Raw genomic sequence first — 20,103 nt, forward strand, 5'->3', positions numbered from 1 at the left:
ATCATAAAAAAAAGAGTTTTCATTGGAGTAGGTCTTTCACCATAGAACACTTTTGCTATAAAAAGTTACACCATCACTTTTGTCGGGTAATTTTTACACAATATAATTATACAAGTTTTATACAAGTTTCTTAAAGTTAAATATAAGACTTTTTAAGACCTTCTTAAGGCCATGCATGTGAAAAATTAGGACCAATTTCACGGTCTATTTCCCATTTCATACATAATTTCTCAATTTATTAATTTATTCCCATTTTATGATTAAAACTATAGCTTCTTATCTCGTTGTTTGTGTCGTGGTCAAAAAAAAAAAAATTGAAAATTTGACATGAAATGTAAAAAACAGACATTTCAAGCAGCACCATTTTTAAGGCTTGGATAAAAAAATAAAGATTTTTTTGATGTATTATTTTCAAATTCATCAATTCAGTGCTTTTAAGAATTGTTTTGACCCCGCGGGAATCCTGATTTACCCAATAAAAAGTATTTGATATATTGATCAAAATATGACGACACGTGATAAAGTACAGTTGTTTTATTTTATTTTCAACTGTGGTTTATATAACAAAATGGAAAATAAAAACATAACATGATCAAAAATTACTGAACGATTAGGAATTTGAGAACAAAAAAATCCTAATAAAATAAAATAATGATGCTGGACTGGGTCTTTGCTCCACCCATTCCTGGGACATGTGAGACTATATCCAGGGGGCCATGACACTCAGGAAAATGCAACACATTGAAAATCATGCCAACATTTTAGCTCAGGTAAAAATCCCCCCGATGGTGCTGTAGGGTTGAGGTGGGTTTCATTTAGCTGCTGTGACCTCTCTGTTTGGGCCTGATTGAAGGGAACCGTGCCGAGCCCGACTGGGTGGGAATATTTGCTGTGTGAGGACAGCTCAGTCTGATTAGTGAAACGGCGTCCTGCCAAACAGTCTACCAGAGACCCGCAGCTCCAAATTTAGTGAAGTCAGCTCCATCCCTGATGAGAACAGCAGCCCGTCATTGAGGCCGTTAAATGAGATAATGAGTGACCTAGTTAGGAACAGGATTGTCATCAAGTCTCTGTAGAATTATTAGTTTTTGTGTTTGAAGGAGGATTTTATTATTCTGCAAAGTATTTTTGTGCTTCCACTAAAGTGCCTTTTGTCTGTGTCACGCTTGAGTGTTGTGCTCGCCAGCTTGATAAATATCTACGGTCATACTTGTGATGAAAGATAATCTATCAGCCAGAACAGTTCTGGAGTGTGCTCTTCAGCTCTTTTACTGATGTGAAAGGCTGAGCAGCGCCGGCGCTGATGTGTCAAGAGGCACTTTATAGCAATTCACAACAACAAAGTGCAATGCTGGAAGCAATTTGTCATGAAATACAAAATGTTCAGCTGTATAAAAAGTCAGAATATAAAGGTTTCTGTTTGGTAAAGAAAACTATTTTCCCCTTGAAGAAAGCAGCAATAGAGATTTCTGAGCAGAGCTCTCTCCAGCGGGGTTCTGGCAGACGCTCGCGCCCGCCGGCCGGCAGCCTTCTATAACCCACCTCATATGTTGGCCAAACAGCGGAAGCCACTTGAGCAGATAGTGGGGGTTAAATGCTTCACTTCAGGAAGCCTCGGAGGTAGTTAGGTTGGTATATGGGAGAGCATTACTCATTCAAGCTCTGATTTTTTGGGCCGGTAAGTGGATTTGCTCCCGGCCAAAAGGCCTCCAGGACAGCATCTCCCTTTGGCAATCACAGATGCAGGAGATTCATGCATGATTAAGGGCCACAGGTAGAACCGTCGCTCCTGTTCCTAAATTCAGAGGTGTGACGCTGTCTATGAAGACAAGTAACTCTCCATTATGGCGCTCTAATCTCTGCGTTTGTCACAGGTGGGTGGATCCGCTCCGCTCGGCCTGCAGGTCATTACAGGTATGAAGCGGGGCTGATCCACAGCCGCCCTCCCACGTTTATTTACTAGCTCACAGAACAAGGCTACTTAGGAGCTGGCTCCATCCTTCCATGTCTCCATTCATCTTTCTAGAGGAGGAGAGAAGAAGTGAACCTTCAAACAAACGCTCCTGTACTCCACCTGCGGAAACTCCTCAAATGATTCATGCCTTTCTCCCACACGAGCTGCAGAAAAGCTCCATCTGAGGCGCAGCAGGAGTTGCAATATTCAGGGGAGGAACTTGTTGGGGAGTCAGCAGAGAAGAAGGGGGGGCTCCACGCCGGCATAGCTTTTCTGCAAATGTATCCTCAGAAGTGTGCTCCTCTCTTCAGGACTGACCTCTGTCTGCTTCCTGCCTCTGCTGCAGAGCTACCAGGTCAATCTTTTACTGCAGGTGTGAAAAACTAGGGTGCATCTAGACCTTTGCTGTCGTTTTTTATTCATTCAGAATCTATCCATCCATTTTCTAAACCCACTTTATCCCTCACAGCAGAGGCCACCAACCACCGGGCCGTGGACCGGTCCGTGGATCAATTGCCTCCGGGCCACAGAAGAACTAATAAATGATACCCTTTTTTTTTTTAGTCCCAGAAACCTTTTATTTTGAAAAATTACCAGATTCTCTCAGCTGCACTTTCGATCACTTGAGAGCTGTAAAGTTTGGTTAGTGGCTTCTGAACAATGTTTTTGCTGAAAATGTTTTGGTTTTAAAAATCAACTCGATTCTCTCCATTAGCTTGAGCGCTAAAAGCAGTCCGGTGGCGTGTAACACGAGAAAAGCTGCATGTGGAACCTTTCTCTGGAAATGGATGGGATGGGAGCGGGGCAGAAGAACAGACGGAAGAACAGGTGATTCTCGAACACCTGTTTGCATAGAGATGTGACCTTTACAAACAAATCTAATCTTTTAGATGAGATGATCTCATAGTATTGAAAGTAAAGCCAGTTTTTATCACTCCTGGCATGACACTAAATTAGGAGACCTTATGTCACGAGGGCCAAAAGCCTAAATTATCGAAAACAGCTAGCGTGTAAATATTAGCTTAACTCCAAAACAGCCTAAAAAACTTTTTAAAAAGCTTAAATTAGCCAAAACAGCTAGCATGTAGCTGAAATATTAGCTAAACTCCAAAATAGCCTAAGAAATCCCAGTAAATGCCAAAATAATCCAAAAAGCTAGCAGAATGCTAATTTTAAAAACTTTAAAACTTTAACTTTTTGACATAATTATGAATAAAAAAAGGCAGGAATATTATTCCAGGATAATTCAACTTAAACTCTAAATAAATTTTAATATTTTACTCTCCATAAAAATATGTTTTGTCAAATTATACAAGTTAAAAATAACATTGGGCCATTAATAACAAAAACATGAAATTATTATAAAATTACCCGGAGGGCAATTATATCCAGAAGCATGTTTCTGGACTGGGGAGGGAAGCCGGAGAAAGCCCCCACATGCACGGGAAGAACATGCAAACTCTACACAGAAAGGTTCCAGCTGGGAATCCAACCAGTAAGCTGTAAGACAAGAGTGCTGCTAAGTGTTTGAATGAATCCTGTTTAACTTCAGTTTTCTTCTAAATATAAAGCATTTGTGACTTAAAAATATATAATTTTGTTATTTTTAAAGAAATTTGAGAGAAAAAAACTTTAAAACACAAAACAATCTCTTTAGATCAAAATATAAAACTATTTTTTCAGGAGAGCTAAATCCAAAGTCAGACCAAAAACTGACAATAGAGACAGTGTGGCTGAGGATTAGTACAAACCCATCTGGGAGGAATTACTTCATTCTATATTTCTAGTAAAGCGTGCTATTTACATTGAGATTAGATTAAACTGTTGGAGGAAAAATCCCCAAACCCTTCTGCACACATACATCTATCCTAAAAAGATTTTGCGTAAACGCATCATTGTCTATCCCAGCGTTTCTGCTTCTGCCTGTAACCTCAACCTTTGCCCTGAGCTGGACAGAAGCAGGTGTGCTCACAAAAAGGAAGCACATTGAAGTAAGATACATGGGTAAAGCTGATATAAAGTCAGGAAGTTTCACTCCATCAGTTGTACAAAAAGTCTGTGAAGGAAAAGTACAAACTACTGACAACAACGTGATTTTCCTGAGGGATGCATGAAGGAAAACTGAACCCCAAACTAATTTATTCATCAACACAAAAACAAGAAAATCTGACAGAAAAGTGATTCATTTTTAACTAATTTGTTGAGGCAACGACACAGAAAAATACATTGTTGATCCCAAAAGAAGGACAAAAGTTCACAGCAGTGGTGATGGAGCCAGACTGAGGGGCTTGAAAAGAGACCCTATTTTGAAAAGTTGCGGAAAAACTAGACTTTCAAAAGCAGCAACAAGAAAAACTTGAAACTCAAAGTGAAAGTCAAGCTGAACATCACACAATAGGAACCATGTGAAGGCTTCTAATCCATTTTTCATGCAGTGATAACTCGCACATAAACTACCCTGTTTGAAGCCGGCGAGGCTTCGCTGCTGAAATCAAAGAGGTTTCTGCTCAAATGTTAAAGCATTTGATGAACTTTGAATGACAGGAAATGTACATACATGTCTGTGCAACATGCTAATGTGTGTGTGGTTCCTAAAGGCGAGAAGAACTGCTCTGTTGTTTGTCTGGCTCTGAGCAGAAGCCTCCTCTTGCTTGTCATTGTGAAATAAACAGAGAACAGACAGATAACAGAGTGGTCATGGCAGCCAAAGTGCTGTAAACAAACGTGTCACCTTGACTCCAAACACAAAACGATGTCAGACACTTGGACACTCTGGCGTCAGCTGCACAAACGCAGGTGCAGCACTGTCAGCCGCTAATGAGACGGTAAACAGGCAGCGTGAGTCAAATCATGAAGGAGCTGTCAGTGATGCACGCAGCCATTCACCTGCTGTTGAAGGGGTTATCCCCAGGAATCACATGACTGCCGCTGGGACCAATCAGAAAGCGGACACGCTCAGAGAAGCTCCTGGACATGGGCTGCAGGACTGCGGTCTGGCCTTGGCCCGCCACTGTGGCGGGGTCAGTGGAGCCACGACAGTAGGTCTGACCCTGGCAGGCGATTTGAAAGCAGCAATCTGGGTCCATGCAATCAGTGAGTCCATCTGGACAATGAAGAGAGAGGGGGTCAGAACAGGGACAAAACATGTCTCAACCTGGTTACTTCAGAACCAAACTGACTTGAAGAACTTTAAAGACACAGAAACTGCACTCCAACAGTTTAAGAATAGCAGTAGCAACATGTAATCTAAAGCCTTAGTCACATGTACAGGTGCTGCGGGTTATTGGGTTGTCTGGGTTCATGGTGGGGCATACAGAGGAGTGACACAGGAGCTTAGGTGGGTCTGGCAGTTCCTTTGTGGCTTGTACGGCCATCTTAAGGAACATCTTAGATATGGAATGTACCATTACCGTGTGTGTGGTAGTCGAAGTGTGAAGCATTCGTGAGGGTAATGAAAGTTACTAGCACCTATGGATGATGCTGTCAAGCAGTGCCGTCAAGCTACATTATTTGTTAATAAGATGCAAGTCCTGGTCTCTTTGTGACCACATCCAAATACTGCATGGGTGTGCAAGTGGCGTGTAAACGACACTTTGAGGTTGCGCACAAGGGACCCACGAGGGGCATGGATGGGACAAACAAGGGTTGGGTCATGCACGGGGGAATGCAAAGGTTTGCGCAAGAAGCGTGCAAGGGATTTGCAAGAAGTGCACAGAAAATGCAAGGGATTTGCAGGCAGTGTGCAAAGAATTCAAAAGACACTTGCAAGAGCGGCACAAAGGGTGCGCAAGGAGTGCACAAGGGATGAACGAGAGATGTGCTAGATGTGTGTAAGGTGATCACAAGAGACGTCCAAGGGATGCGCAATGAGCGCCCAATGAGTACACAAGAGACAAGCAAGGGATGCACAAGGGGTGTGCTAGGTGATTGCAAGGGATGCGCAAGAGATGTGCAAGGAGTGTGCTAGGGGAGCAAAAGAGATGAGCAAGGGACGCGCAAAGAACATGCGGGGGATATGCAAGGGGTGTGATCGTAAAGCATGTGCAAGGGATGCCCAGGAGACGTGCAAGGGGTCTGCAAGAAGTCACAAGGGACACACAAAGGATGCGCAAGGGATGGGCAGAAGGCACGCAGCAGATGCGGAGGGGGCATGCAACAGGATTTGCACCTATGACTTGAACAGCACCAACTGTCTCCCTGTACAGTGAGCGGGGTTTAAGGGAGTTCAATGATGGAAAAGTGTGGATGCGCCTGCGTCTCACCTACTTCACCCCATTTACCTTTGCGGGATGTATATGTGTTTCTTACCACCTGTTGCTTGAAGCATGCCTACAGAAAAAAATGTGCTTGAACATTTTCTCCAAGTCACCATGAGGTCAAAGACTTTGATACTTGTGTGGCCAATACAGATACGCCCATGTTTCAGTCGCCGGCAGCCTGTAACTTCCCGCAGAAGCAGTTGTGACTAAGGCCTAAATCCCTTTCTCTGAATCTCCTTCATGATGTTTTATGCAGCAGCTTCTGTTCAGGAGAATGTTTATGCTCCACTCCTTCATACCTCCCTCGTTATCCTTGCCATCAGAACAGAGAGTTTCGGTCGCAACGTCGCAACCGAGCCCCCGCCATCCTGACTGGCAGATGCAGTGCCAGACGTTCTGGTCCAAGACGCACCTCCCATTGTTGTTGCACAAACCGGGACATCCGTCTGTCAACACATCACGCACGGGTCAGAAACGGACCAGGAAACGAGAGACAAGGAGGGAGGGGGAAGGAGCACAGGGGGCAGGGAGGGACAAAAATGACTGCAGTGAGTAGACATAGAGTACGATACACCTCTGACAGGACTGGGAATGGGGGGGTGTGAGGGGTTACAGTCGTTTCACATGAGTTTGGACGCATTCCGACTCAGGAGGCCAATCCACCAGTAATTCTGATTCAGAGGAGTCACAAGTTTGTCTTTTTCCAGCTCCAATGGTGCCCCCCATCTGCACATGCACACACACATGCGCACGCTGTGCGTATGTGTGTGTGCATGTGTATGTGCAGAAATTTACTGGTTTATGCCAGTGAAAGAAAGCATTAATTAAAGCATCTTCCATTACAGGTGTTAAAAATACTCATGTGAAGTAACAGCAACATCAAAGGGAAGAGGAGCTATATATATATATATATGGGGAGGAGGGAGGGGGTGGGGGATCGAGAGGCTCCACATTTACAGAAACAGCGCACTTGCTGCCAGATCACATTCCTGCTAATGGAGGGTGAAGACAGGGAGCCGAAACACGACTAAACCACACCAGTTCTGGGCGTTTAATCTGGCAGACACAGGGAGTTACAACAGTGTGGTGTGTGGGGGGAGGTGAGGGTGGCAGGGGGGGTCAGGATCAGGATCACAGCAGAAACATTATGGTCGACTCGGACATAAAACAGGTGTGTATACGCCGTGCCAGGAGAGACAGAGGGCAGGGAGGGATTGCTCAGGACAATCTCCCTTTGAGAGGGGGGGGTGGTGGTTCAATTTACCTTTATATCCTATCTTGACTGCTCCTATTACACATCCGAGGAAAGGAAAACATTTGGAAAAGAAAATTACTCATCTCTGCGGTGGCAGTGTGCTGAGACTGGCAAACACATCCATTTAGAGTAAATTTGCAAAAAGCGCCAGCCGGCACACGGCTGCCCCAAAGATGTGCCTGACATGTGAATGTCTGCAGGACGACCCGCTAACGCTGCTCTGCCGTTCATCACTTCTGCGCTCAAACGCCTCAACCACAGCATTTACAGCCAAGACGGCGCTCAAACATCGAGGTCACTTTTCACCACATAAACAATTTAAAACAGAAACATCAAGAAATAAGAGAAGAAACTTTCATGCAAAGGAAGAAGAGTTTCTCTTTACCTGAAACTCTGGAATCCAGAGCTACACATGGAGGAGACAGACAGACAGACAGACAGACAGGCATAAAGACATGAAAACAGAGAGGAGAGTGAACAGATGCAGCAGTTAGACACAGGAAAAGTCAGGAAGAATCAAGAAAAGCGACAGTTCATCTCCAGTGAGGAGCCTTCAGTGATTAATCAGAATTATAGATCCTCAAAATGACATAGAGATTCTCTAAAGCGCTGTGGGTGGAGTTGTCTTTCTGTCTACAGAAGTAACATGAATCAGTAAGTTGCGCTGGGTAAAATATTCATGGTTAGCTGTCTCCATCTGCAGAGGCAGAGATGAACCCGCTCCTCCTGACGGCGTCCGGAACCACACTTCCTCCTCTCATCAAAGCAGCCTCGCTCTGACATCAAGCAGACGCTCTTTCCTTCATCTCCAACAGCAGCAGGCCAGCGAGCGGAGCCCCCCCCCCAAGGACGTTTGGAGCGGCGAAACCTGAACAATGCCACCGACCCCCCCAAAAAGGGATCTGGATGCTTTTGTCCAAAACTTGGACTCTGACCATGTAAAGAGATTAAACTCAGCTTTGTTCGAGACACTCACACAGTAACCCCCCCCCTCCACAACAAAAGGAAGGCAGCACCTATTCATGGCCCCCGCATGAAAGCAGGAGCTGCTGCTCCTAAAGGAGGCTTAAGCTGGAGGGAGGAAGGAAGGGGAATATGGCCCCGTGGCCCTGGGGAGGGAGAGATTAATGAGATCAGGATTCTGACCCCTCCATCAACTCCTCTCTACAAACTCTGCTCCCCCCTGGGGGTGGGGTGTCGGTCAGGCAGGAGGGGAGCTGTAAATACATAATTAGAGGGGGAGATCTGTTCAACAGGCTGCAGAGGACACTCTGGTGTGTGGGTGGGGGGTGCAGAGAGTCAAGGTTTAACCACAAGACCCCCCCCGCCCCCACACACACACACACACAAGAGCCCCCGTGTCAATGAAGACTGCTCTGAAGGTCAACAGGAAGTGGAACTCATCATCCTCATTACAGCCAGCTGAAGCACCTCCATTCCTGAGCAGATACTCTCCAGAGAGGAAGGCCGGGGCCCCCGTACCCCCCCTTGACCCGCTGACACAGTAGCATCCCTTAAAGCTTTATGGAAGAGAAAAGGTGGGAGGGTGAAGCTTCAGAGACATCGATTCAGAAGCTGGGAGGAAAGCTGGGAGGGAAGCTGGGAGGGAAGCTGAACATTCTGGAGCTGCGTTCAGACAGGTTCAGAAACGCTCGTTCAAGTGACCACGTCCAATGAAAAGTCAATGTGAATACGCGCATATGTGCATTTTGGACTTCCGCATTCAAAACTCTCATGGTCATATGTCACTACACAAGTTTCTAAAACTGTTTTGGGGTTCTACATAAAACCTGTGACCATTGAACGCACAATAAAAGGTAAACCAGGTTCAACTTTGACCAATCAGGAACTCAAGTTTGGTAGTGATGTATGGATGCTGTCTTATTGCAATCAGAAGTGCTAACTGTTTTTAAATTGATCATGAAGGAGTTGAGATGTAACAATTCAGTCAAGCCACGATTAAATTCGATTCACAGTTTTAAATTTACAAAGTTAATTTTTTTTCTATTTTTTTACACAATAATTATAGGTATTTTAAGGCCAAGTATGTTTTCTTTTTGCTCTATACATCAAACTGTCAAATGCGTGATGGGCCGTTCCGCACCTGCACAGAATGGAGATGTGAAAGAAGAAGTCTGGAGCGAGATTCACCATTTACACCACTTTGACATTTTGGATCAAGCCTGTTCCACCTGGGTATGCTAGGATCGGGTACCAACAGTCCAGGGTGAAGACAACATGGTAGAAACCAGTTGAAGAATGGCCCTTTAATGTTTCTTGAACGTACATCAAACGGAGGGAAACAGCCCTCTGTTGTGAAGATAAACCATGTCGCGCTGAGAAGCGCTTTTCTTCATGTGTGTGTGCTCTGAACCACATAAGTTTACATTTCAAAGAAAGCAATGACTTTTTGTAGTAGCATAACTTTTTTAAAGTCATAAAACCGCTGTTGTTATGTATATTCAAGCGCTGGAAGCTCTGAGCTAATGCTAGTGGACCGGCGACGTCATCAAACGAAAGTGACGTCCAAAATATTAGACACTATTTTTTCATAACTCTCTGTTTGGAGGGATACATGAAGGGAGAAGGGAAGAATTTGGATTGGGCCTTTGTGTGAGAGGTGGTGAGAGACTTCCTGACAGCTGTGCAGCTCCCACCATACGCATTAGTCTTTTCCTTTACATTCGCTTTTAAAAGTAAGGGTGGAAACAAGGCCTTCCTCACGGTAATCGACTTCTACCGTGCTGTGCTCATTAAGGTTGATTTTGTATGTATTTTCTCTTCATTAGTGGCAACTTTTTCTTCCACAGTAAATATATTATTGGGAAAAGAAATGTTAAATCATGCTGTCAGACATTATAATGCCTAGAGTGGAGCCGTAATAGTTATTCACCTCGAAAAATCATTTTAATGAGCGGCTTTTACAGGGCAGCGGAGGAGTTTGGGAATCACGGGAGCATGTTTGAGCATCCTTTTGGAAAGGGGATGCTGAGCAGAAAAGTGAATGTAACACAAATGTGTCAAAGTAAAGCCCCGGGGGCCGGATCCGGCCCTCCAAGTAATTCTATCTGGACCTCTTATTTTATTGTTAATAATCACCCAATGTTATCTTGCGCTCAGTTCTAACTTCTATAATTTTGACAAAATCTATTTTTATGAGGAGTAAAATGTTGAAAGATATTTAAAGTTTAAGTTGATTTATTCTGGAATAATATTCCTGCCTTTTTATTATTCATAATTATGTTAAAACTTTATGGTTTTAAAGTTGTAAGAATTCTAGCTTTTTTGACTATTTTGCAATTTGCTAAGATTTTTTAAGGCTATTTTGAAGTTTAGCAATTTTTTCAGCTACATGCTAACGCTTTAGCTAACCTATGTTTTTTTTTTAAGCTATTTTGAAGTTTAGCAATTTTTTCAGCTACATTCTAGCTTCTTTGGGTAACTTATTATTTATTTTCACATTTTTAGGCTAATTTGGCATTTAGCTAATATTTTACCTGCCTATCAACTTCAGCATTTTCAGCTTCAGCGTTTTCATCTATCAATTTCAGCATCTTCAGTGGCCAAATCAGCTTACAATTACAATTACAATTTAGCTTACAACATCCACACTTTCATTATAGGTTAATATTTAGTTCATAATTATGTTAAAAAGTTACGTTTTTAAAGTGTTAAAAATGTAGTTTTAAAGTGTTCAATGAATGTTTATCCTGTTCGGCCTGCGACCTAAGGTGTGTTTTGGATTTTGGCCCCCTATGCAACTGACTTTGACCCCCCTGCTGTAACAGGTGGAGAATCGGTGAAGCTCAGGGGGGAGGCCAGAGGGGAACACAGCAGCTCACCGGTTCAGCTGCTGCAGGATCTGCCCTCTGGAAACTTGTCTGCAGGAAATAAAGGTTTATCTCTGCTCAGAGAACCCCCCCTCCCCCAGCCGCTGTGAGCGCGTGGGCAGCTGCAGGAGGATGTTGTCACTGCATGCCTGAAATCTGGCGTTCTCGCTGCAGCGTTGCCCTTTTCAAATAAGTGATGTTCTCTGAGGTGTGGGGGGGGCGGGGCTGTGACCACGGCTCACCGATGGTGCAGTGCTCCCCCGTCCAGCCCTGGTGGCAGTCGCACTTGCCCTCTCGGCAGACTCCGTGGTCGATGCAGCGGGGGTGGCAGTCCCTCTGCTCGCACTCCGGTCCCGTCCAGCCCTCCTCGCAGTGGCACGCCCCGCCGATGCAGGAGCCGTGGGGGCCGCAGTCCGCCACACACACCTCTGTGGCAAAACACAAACCCGTTAAGAGGCCCCCCCTCCGCAGAGCTGTATTTTTGTACTCCGCATTGATGCATCCGCCAGCCTCTGATGTTTTCAGAGAAGAGTTCACTCCCAGAGCTAAAGTGGGCCAACAAGTTTCATTGTAAACAAGGCTGTGCTATAATAAAACCCACTCTGTGATACGACTCGTACGACGTGTCACTTCCATGTTTCCGACTCAAAACTGTTGTTGTTTACGCAATTTTACACTTTAAATTCCGTCTCAAATGCTCTGCTTCTCACTTTCAGATCAAAATCCCAAATCCTTCGTTCAGCTATGATGGAGTTCCTTCCATCCTCAGCGACAACAGAGGACATTTTAAACAGCTGAAAGTCTTCAACGCTGCTGAAGGGATGAGATCTCCCACCAAACGTTGCACTGTTGTTTTCTTATAACAGAGAACAAATGCAGTCCGTCTCTAAAAAGTCCAAACTAATTTGTCTTGTTCCAAGTCAAATATGTTTCATATAAGACACACCAAAGTAGCAGCTAACATTTTATTAATGATCACCTTGTAGAAAATACTTCTTTTTATTAATCACTTTTAATAAGCAAACAAATCAAGTCATTCCATCTCTGACATAAATCCTGTTTTTTGAGTTTTTAGCAAGTATTTGTGTTATTTTTCTTCTGAAAGAGAACAAATATAATAAGAAATCATTTAGTTTTTGCATTTCTGAATATTTATTTTTTTAAATCTCCTTCAATCAAAGTGTCTTGGACAGACTCTGTCTGAATGAATGATCTTCTTTCCATCAACAGCTCTGCTGCACATGCACTAAACCCTCATCTGTTCCTAGTGTCTAGTTCAGGTTCTGGAGAAGGAGATTTTGGAAACAGAGGCTACGAGTCAACATGTAAAATGTCTTTTTAAAGCATTTAGATTGAGGGATTTTGGTTGAAAACTTTATAATCATCATTAAAACACTACTGGGAACGTTTTTAAATAAAAAAATGTCATAAGGAGACGTTAACATTACGCCGTTCTGTCGGGTTGTTTGAGCGTGTATTCGTCAAACACGGCTGGTTAGACTGTTTTTGCAGCTGTTTCTGTACACTCTAAAGTGATCCCATCCTCACAGAAACAACGTTTCTTCTGTCTGAAATGAAATGAGAGGGAAATTAGAGGAGCACCAATTTAAGAAAATAGAGAAAACGCTGTTTTTACCACACGTGTGCCAAAGCAGCAGCCCGCCACGGTCGCTTTAACACGTCACAGAAGTCTCTTTTATTTTGGCTCCTTCAACATGTCATCATTGCAGAACTCGGGAGAACAAAGAACTGCAATTACGGCTTGCCTAAAAACTGTCCGACAGAAGCACTCTTCCTCGCTTTGAAGCCTTATTTGCTCCGAGTCCTGACAGAGCGAGGCGAGTCGTGGGTTCTCATGTCTGCACTCCACATGTAGCGGAGCCACAAACCGCACAGCAGCTGTTACCAATCTGTGTTATCTTCCGTAAATTGAAATGACGGAATCTGTGGGTGAGGAGTAATCAGTCTGCACCCAGCCCCGGCTCCCCATCAACACGCTGTGACTGCTCCGCCGCTGATGTGCAGGAGCACCACATCAAACCCTCTGAACACAGAGCCACGCAGGTTTCTGGAAGTTCAACCCCGTCCTCGGCTTTAAAGCCCCGAGATGCTCCAGGAAATGAATGTGAACTCACAGAGGAAAGTTGGAGACTCTCACAGAAGTTGTTAAAGCCCTGAGGGAAGCAAATTAGCCAGCATCATCCTGCAGCTGCAGACAGATCAAGTTATGGATGAAATACCCACTTATTTCGTCCATGATTTACTCCTCGTTTTCATCTGGAGCCCCCCCCCCACGCTGCTGCGGCCCCACTCCCGACCTCACAGGGGCTCTTTTAAGTGTCTGTCTGTTCCACTTGTGTGAATAGAGTTTTTCTGGGACTGATGGACCTTGGATGACTCTGATTCAGCTGAGCAGACACTGTAGAATATTAAGCGCGTCTCTGGAGGGGAGTCATTCAGTTCCAAAGGAATACCTCCTTCCCAAAGAATCTATGCAATCAATTTTTCATTAGCGCAAAAGTGTTTATCTGCCTTTAACATGCCCCTGACTCCAGCTGGGAAGCGAGGGGGGTAGTGGGCGGTCGATGCATGCCATGCGCTTGTTAATTAAAGTTTATTTAATCGAAGAAGAGCCGCTGCATTAATTACAAAGGAAACCTCCATCCAGACAGATCAGGATGGGTAAACGTCCTAACTAGTGGACTGAGTCCAGGCTGGTTCTGGTGCTGACAGCCCGGGACGTCTCACAGCGCCTCAGGATTCCCTTTGAAATGCTCCAAGCTGCAAGAGAATAGCAAATTACTCCTCTTTTAAAAACGAAAAATGAGACGAGACACAAAGGGAAAGAAAATCCTTGTTCACAAACACAATCTGTGTTTGCTTTAGCACCCAAACTAGATATGTGGAGCTTCAAACGGCCCGGGAAGGCATCTATCATCTCCAACACGCCATCCAGCAGCCTTTCATGCTTCCATTCTGAGCTCACGCTTTCTTTAAGGCTAACTAGAACTTCTGCTTTTAATTGTTCCTCTCTGTTTCTCTGGGGATACAAGCCAAAGAGAATGAGTCTATTCTGAGCACCAATCACCTGAATCTGAGGCACGGGAAAGAGGGGGAGGGGCGGGGTGCGCCTTTGAACCGGCGGGAAACCGTGAAGCCGATGAGGACGCCGAGCGAGCAGACAGGAACCCAAAACTCTTCCTCCCTCTCAACAAAACCTCAAGACGCTTCCATAAAACTTTCTGGGAAAACATTTAGCAGCGTCCACAGAGCAGAAAGCATATGTTCAAAAATAACACCAGGACTCAACACTCCGCCGTAAGGACGCGCCGCGCCGACAACCAAAAGTGTTGATTATCTGCTTCTGAGGGTGTGATCTCACTCTCAAATTGATTTTGTCTTCAAAACATGCGGTAGCTTCATCTGAGAATGTATTCAGAATTATTCAGATGACGTCCCCTAAACCATAACATAACCTCCTTCACACCCAACGCGATTCACGGGACAAATTCACATGCCCCGCCCCTCTTTTGTGGCGCAACGGATTCGCTGCTCGTCGCCTGTCAAAAAATGTGTTCCTGTGTTTGATGCCGCGGGTGCATGTGGGAGGAGCTACCAGCTAATGCATTTGATAATCTGTCTAAGGAACAGTGTCTGTGGATGTCTCAATTAGAATGTATAAAGACAGAAGATTTAGAGAAATAAATCAGGTTTATTCATTGTGAACAATTCTACTAAAACATCAGTAATCCTGTCTTTTTTTCTCAATGAGACCCAAGCTGGCAGCCTCCGCACCCCGCAGCAGCTCTTTGTCTGCCGGCATATCGAGCGACTGAGCTACACGCGGGAATGAAAGCCAGCGATCTGTCCAGAGTTTATCCCGCCTTCACCCCAAAAGTAGCCGGATGAGCTCTGCAAACCTGCTGCTCCAGCGGGTTAATGAAAAAGATGGAAATTCAGGACAAAAACGCTCGCTTTGGATTGATATTCTACCTGCTGATTGAGTCACTGAAAAAGTCATGTGCCTAAAGCTGAGTTCCTGATTGGCTGATGCGACACAGCGACCTGTCAAACTTCAGATATTTAAATGTTGGCTCACGCCTCAAATCGCTTCAGGACTTCAGATTGCCTTGAGTCACGTCTTTCATTGACTTAACATTGAAACTGGCCGCCTTTCAGTGTAAATGCACCTTTACAGTTGAACTGCGACAGAACACTTTGGACAAATGTGACGACTGCACATGATGACCACAAGGTCAAACTGAGGTCAAAGAAGAGACTAAATCAAATAAAAGGGAATTCATGACATTTTCCTCTTGTTTTTGTCAAATGATCTAAGGTTTTCCCAGGATGCACTGCAAAAACTACTCAAAAGCTTGACAGCTTAATATGGGCGTGGTCACCTTTATATCCAAATCCTTAATCATAAAGTTTTGCAACACCAAAAACACACGTGTTCCAGGTAGGAAATGTTATAGTTTGTATCTGGATATTACCTTCCCTTCCTTCCATTTTTAAGTCTAGATGAACAAAGCCCCCCTGCAGTGAGCAGGACAGAATGACTGTAAACCTCCATGAGAGCTGTCCTTCAGTTTGTGCTGCTAAAAGAGAAAGCGCTTCTCAAGGCCATCAGACGTCCACGTTTCTTACAGAAGCCAAGAAATCCTTTACAAGGGGTCTCTTTTATGGTTCGGTGGTGCAGCTTTGGTCGTGTTTGATGCCTGAAGCTTTGCAGCCAGATCCTTTTCACTGTGACTCCAAAAGAAAATGTTATTTGAACAAAAGCCGGACGATGTGGCAAAAGGAGCAGCTCCCAGCACTGACAGCACTGACGGGCCGTAAAGGTTCTCTTCACGCTCCCATTCATCATCTTAGCTGCAGATTGAGACCACAGCTACATCCAAAATGAATAATTAGATTGCTTTGCTTTTCACCTGTGGGAGAAAATTTTAAAAATGAGCTAATTCATGACTACTTCTAAGCTTTCTTTTCAAATGGAACCACATTAATTTCAGAAAATAAATGTTTTTTTGTGTTTTTAGAAATTACCCGTCAAAGGTAGAGATGATGAATTCATTCAAAGTGTTTTTTCTTTCCATTAAAGATGAAGTCACATTCATCCTTTTCTAATTTGACTGCTCCTGGTGTATGCAAGTTAAACAATTATTTCTTAACTTTCTTAATAAGACGCCCACATGTGGACAACCTGCATGGGAGACGCTACATTTCAGCTTCCAGCCTGTTAATAAAGACGCATACAGCTGCTGTTCGGGCCTCCTGGTGTCTGGCACAGCGAGAACACAGTTTGTTTAGAATAAATGCAGAGAAATGTGGTCCAATTACTCGTTAGTGTGACTGAAACCGTTCCCACAAACGCAGCAAAAAGAGGGTGTAAAAGTGAAGATCAGACTGCACTGACTGCAGGCAACAAACATCCCTGCAGCCACATCAATAAAAAGGAATGGAAGGCAGGAGCACATTTATCTCTTCATGTTCTTTTTCATGAAGCAGAATTTGAAACTGTGTCGGCTGTGATTACATTGAAAAGACTAGAAGTGTTGGGTTTAATTAAAATACTAACATTTCATTACAGCTGGAACTCATTATTCCGTCAAACAAGAGCAGAAGCTCTCGGTGATTCAGCTGGGAATCAATAGTTGCTCAAATTTCAAAGCAGAAGGTCAAACATTACCTGCTGCAGATCCACTTGATAACTCGTGGAGTGCTTTGAACGAGCGTGTAAATATAATACGTTGAAAATGTGAAATGAATGATTGAAAACCCATCTTTGGTTTGAGGAGAGGAGTTTTGAGTTAACTTCACTCAGTAAATGATCCTTGAGCTGGAATCCCACACGGAGCTGAAGCTCGGTGGAGTCATGGAGGAAAGATTCTGACCTATGGAGCAGTCGGCTCCGGTCCAGTTGGCCTCGCAGACGCAGGTTCCCGAGTCGGTGCTGAAGGTGCCGTGGCTGGAGCACTGCTCTGGACAGGTGCTCTTCAGGATCTCACAGCTGACGCCCCCCCAGCCCGGGTTGCAGTGGCACTCTCCATGATGACACGCTCCGTGGCCCGAGCACTTGGGGTCCACACAGTCAACTGCAGACACACAGTGAGCCCGTCAGGTTCTGAGCCAGAGGTCGCGTGGGTCACAAACCAGAAGGGAAGAGCAGATGTCTTGTTAATCTACCTCCTTGAGACGAAAATACCATGTCATCTGGACAAAAGCATGCTTTAATATTGAATAAAAATAAATATAAATCTTTTTAAATGAAACATTTTTGAGTTTTTATTACAAAACTGTGACTTTGGTTCTCATTTTAGTGCCAAGTGTGTCAAAGGGAAAAACACAAACTTAGAGAAATGCTACGTTTTGACCACCTAGAGAGACTGAATTCATGCATCAGAGACATTAAGACCTGGATGACAATTAATTATCTCCTCCTAAACCCAGAAAAAACTGAGGTCATGATACTGGGTCCTAAACACCTGAGAGATGCTCTCTCAGATCAGATAGTCTCCCTGGATGGTGTAAATGTTGCCTCCAATTCTTCAGTCAGAAACTTAGGGGTTTTATTTGACCAGGATTTATCATTTAAGGCTCACATATCTCAAGCTTGTAAAACTGCATTTTTTCACCTACGCAATATAGCTAGGATCAGGAATATGTTATCTAAAAGTGACGCTGAAAAACTCATCCATGCATTTGTTACGTCTAGACTGGATTACAAATCAGTTTTACTAATCAGTGATGGATTAGAGTGTGGAAGTAACCTGCACAACACTGCTTTGGTATTTCTTAAGATTTGATCTTAGGGTAAATGTTTGACACACTCAGCACTGCTGCAGCTCGTGCACGCTTTCACCTCAAGAGTCTTCAGAGGAACATCCAGAGGCGGATGGAGGGGCCAGCTTGACCTACTTTCTAGATCTCTGAGAGTGACTGAGATCAAAAACTATAACCATGTCTGGTTTGTGGGAATTTATTTTACATTGCTCTACAATAGGCGTGTAGTCATTTCTATAGAAGGCGTTTTTAGGTTTTGATGGACGCTCAAATGACAGCTGAACATTGTACACAGTCTGGAACATTATTTATAAAAGGGGCAGCCATGGTGCAGCGGTCGCCGTCTGATCAGAAGATTTCCACTCTTGTGTCAAAGAGTCCTTGAGCAAGTCACTGAACCCCGCATTGCCTCTGGTGGTTATTGGTGTTCAACAGTGGAGCCGCCATCAGTGTGTGAATGTGTGAATGTGACTGTAAAGCGCTTTGGGGCTTCTCAGAAGGTAGAAAAGTGATATACAAGCATACACTCATAGACCATTTTCACGTGACGTCACACATCGCCGGTCAAGTTCAGAGTCGCTTCCGGTGTCCATGATTTAGAATAAAGCTGAACACTGTTTAAACCAATTTTACATAAACACTAAAAGGTAGCCTAACCAATTGTAATCAAAATTTGTACAATATGTATTTTATAAATGTCCTGCCTGGTTGTATTCATTTTCAAAGCTTAGATTGTTCACAAATCAGAGTACAAATGTCAGTAATCCTGTCTGCAGTCAGAACAGCAGATCAGCTGATCCACAAATTCCTATGGATGACATTAAACCAATCGTGGATTATTTCTCTCTGACAACACGGTTAAAGTTAGACAAAGGTTACAAGTAATTAATTGAATGCTGCTTATTTGATTATGAAGGTAGTAATGATTTTATTCTTTTAATCTGTGCTAATGCTAACGCTAGCATTAGCTTTGTCTATGAGACGTGGAGCTGCAGAGGATCTTTCTCACCTCTTAAAAGTTTCCTAAATTTCCATTCTCACATAATCCTTGAAAACAGATCTAAAGTCAGACAATTCCAGCGTGTCTGAGATTAAAGTCAAACTTATTCCTGTTGTAATGTTTTCTATAATGTTAGCTCAGCCGTGGTTCTAACATCACTCCTCTTTGTTTTTGATCATAACTGTGTCTGATCTGCAGGAAAATAAAGGAAAAAAAGGAAAAAAAAAATAATTGAAAACTGTTGACAAAAATATGAAAGTGACTACTTCCACGTAATGTTATAAAATATATTCATCCAGAGATTATTTTTTTTTTACTTGGCCGCTCTTATTTTGAAAGCTGAAACTATGTGGCTCCATAGCTGCCCTGAACATTTTCACTGAACCAAACCATTCCTGTTTTTACAATCATCCCCTAAAATATCCCGTAAAACAACAAGTACATTTATCCTGCTAAGAGAATAAAATGTGTACAGTCAATGCAGAGATGTGCATCTTTAATGAAGGTTTTAAATGTAAAGCTTTTGTGCTTGATTGTACTTAAATTACTTGTAAATAACATCAACCGAAATAGAACCAGTTACAATAATATCTGATTAAATGAAAGGTCAATGTTTTCAATACAGTGGAACCCCAAATATTGGAAGATTTTTCAAATTTGTATTTATATTTGTGAACGATCTGAGAATACAGTTCAGCAGGAATTTCATTAAAATAAATATTGTACATTTTCTGCTGAAATTGGTAAGGTTAATTTCTATTAGTAATGTAAAATTGTGTTAAACGGCGTTCAGTTCTTTGGTTTCCCGATCTAAATCCATTAACCGGAAGTTGCGTATTACGTTCACGACCCTGTTGCCATTTTGTCTGACGTCACAAAAGGGTCTATTATTTCTTTGAGAGTAAAAACTTGAAAACCTTGAAAGCAACAAAATGTCTATATTTTTTAAATTGTTACATCCTTTCTAAATGAAGCAGATTCAAACTTTTGTAAAGACGAGCAAAACTGATCTTGTACCA

General features: G+C 43.4%; 1 protein-coding gene across 10 annotated transcripts in view; it reads right to left on the reverse strand.

Moving 5' to 3' along the window:
- Positions 1 to 20,103, reverse strand: part of si:dkey-237h12.3 (teneurin-3) — a 210,027-nt gene that overhangs the window by 45,262 nt on the left and 144,662 nt on the right. For 5 of the 10 annotated variants that reach the window (XM_024262578.2, XM_024262577.2, XM_036213791.1 and 2 more), the window contains 6 exons: positions 17,196 to 17,396; positions 11,541 to 11,726; positions 7,854 to 7,874; positions 7,478 to 7,501; positions 6,513 to 6,659; positions 4,841 to 5,057 (listed from right to left, as the gene is read on the reverse strand). In XM_024262578.2, coding sequence (XP_024118346.1) covers positions 4,841 to 5,057; positions 6,513 to 6,659; positions 7,478 to 7,501; positions 7,854 to 7,874; positions 11,541 to 11,726; positions 17,196 to 17,396 — 796 coding nt within the window. The remainder of the gene's footprint in view (positions 1 to 4,840; positions 5,058 to 6,512; positions 6,660 to 7,477; positions 7,502 to 7,853; positions 7,875 to 11,540; positions 11,727 to 17,195; positions 17,397 to 20,103) is intronic. The other 5 variants (XM_024262582.2, XM_024262581.2, XM_036213789.1 and 2 more) reach the window with 4 other exon arrangements.

This window comes from Oryzias melastigma, linkage group LG10 (assembly GCF_002922805.2).
Source record: "Oryzias melastigma strain HK-1 linkage group LG10, ASM292280v2, whole genome shotgun sequence".
Classification (NCBI taxonomy): domain Eukaryota; kingdom Metazoa; phylum Chordata; class Actinopteri; order Beloniformes; family Adrianichthyidae; genus Oryzias; species Oryzias melastigma.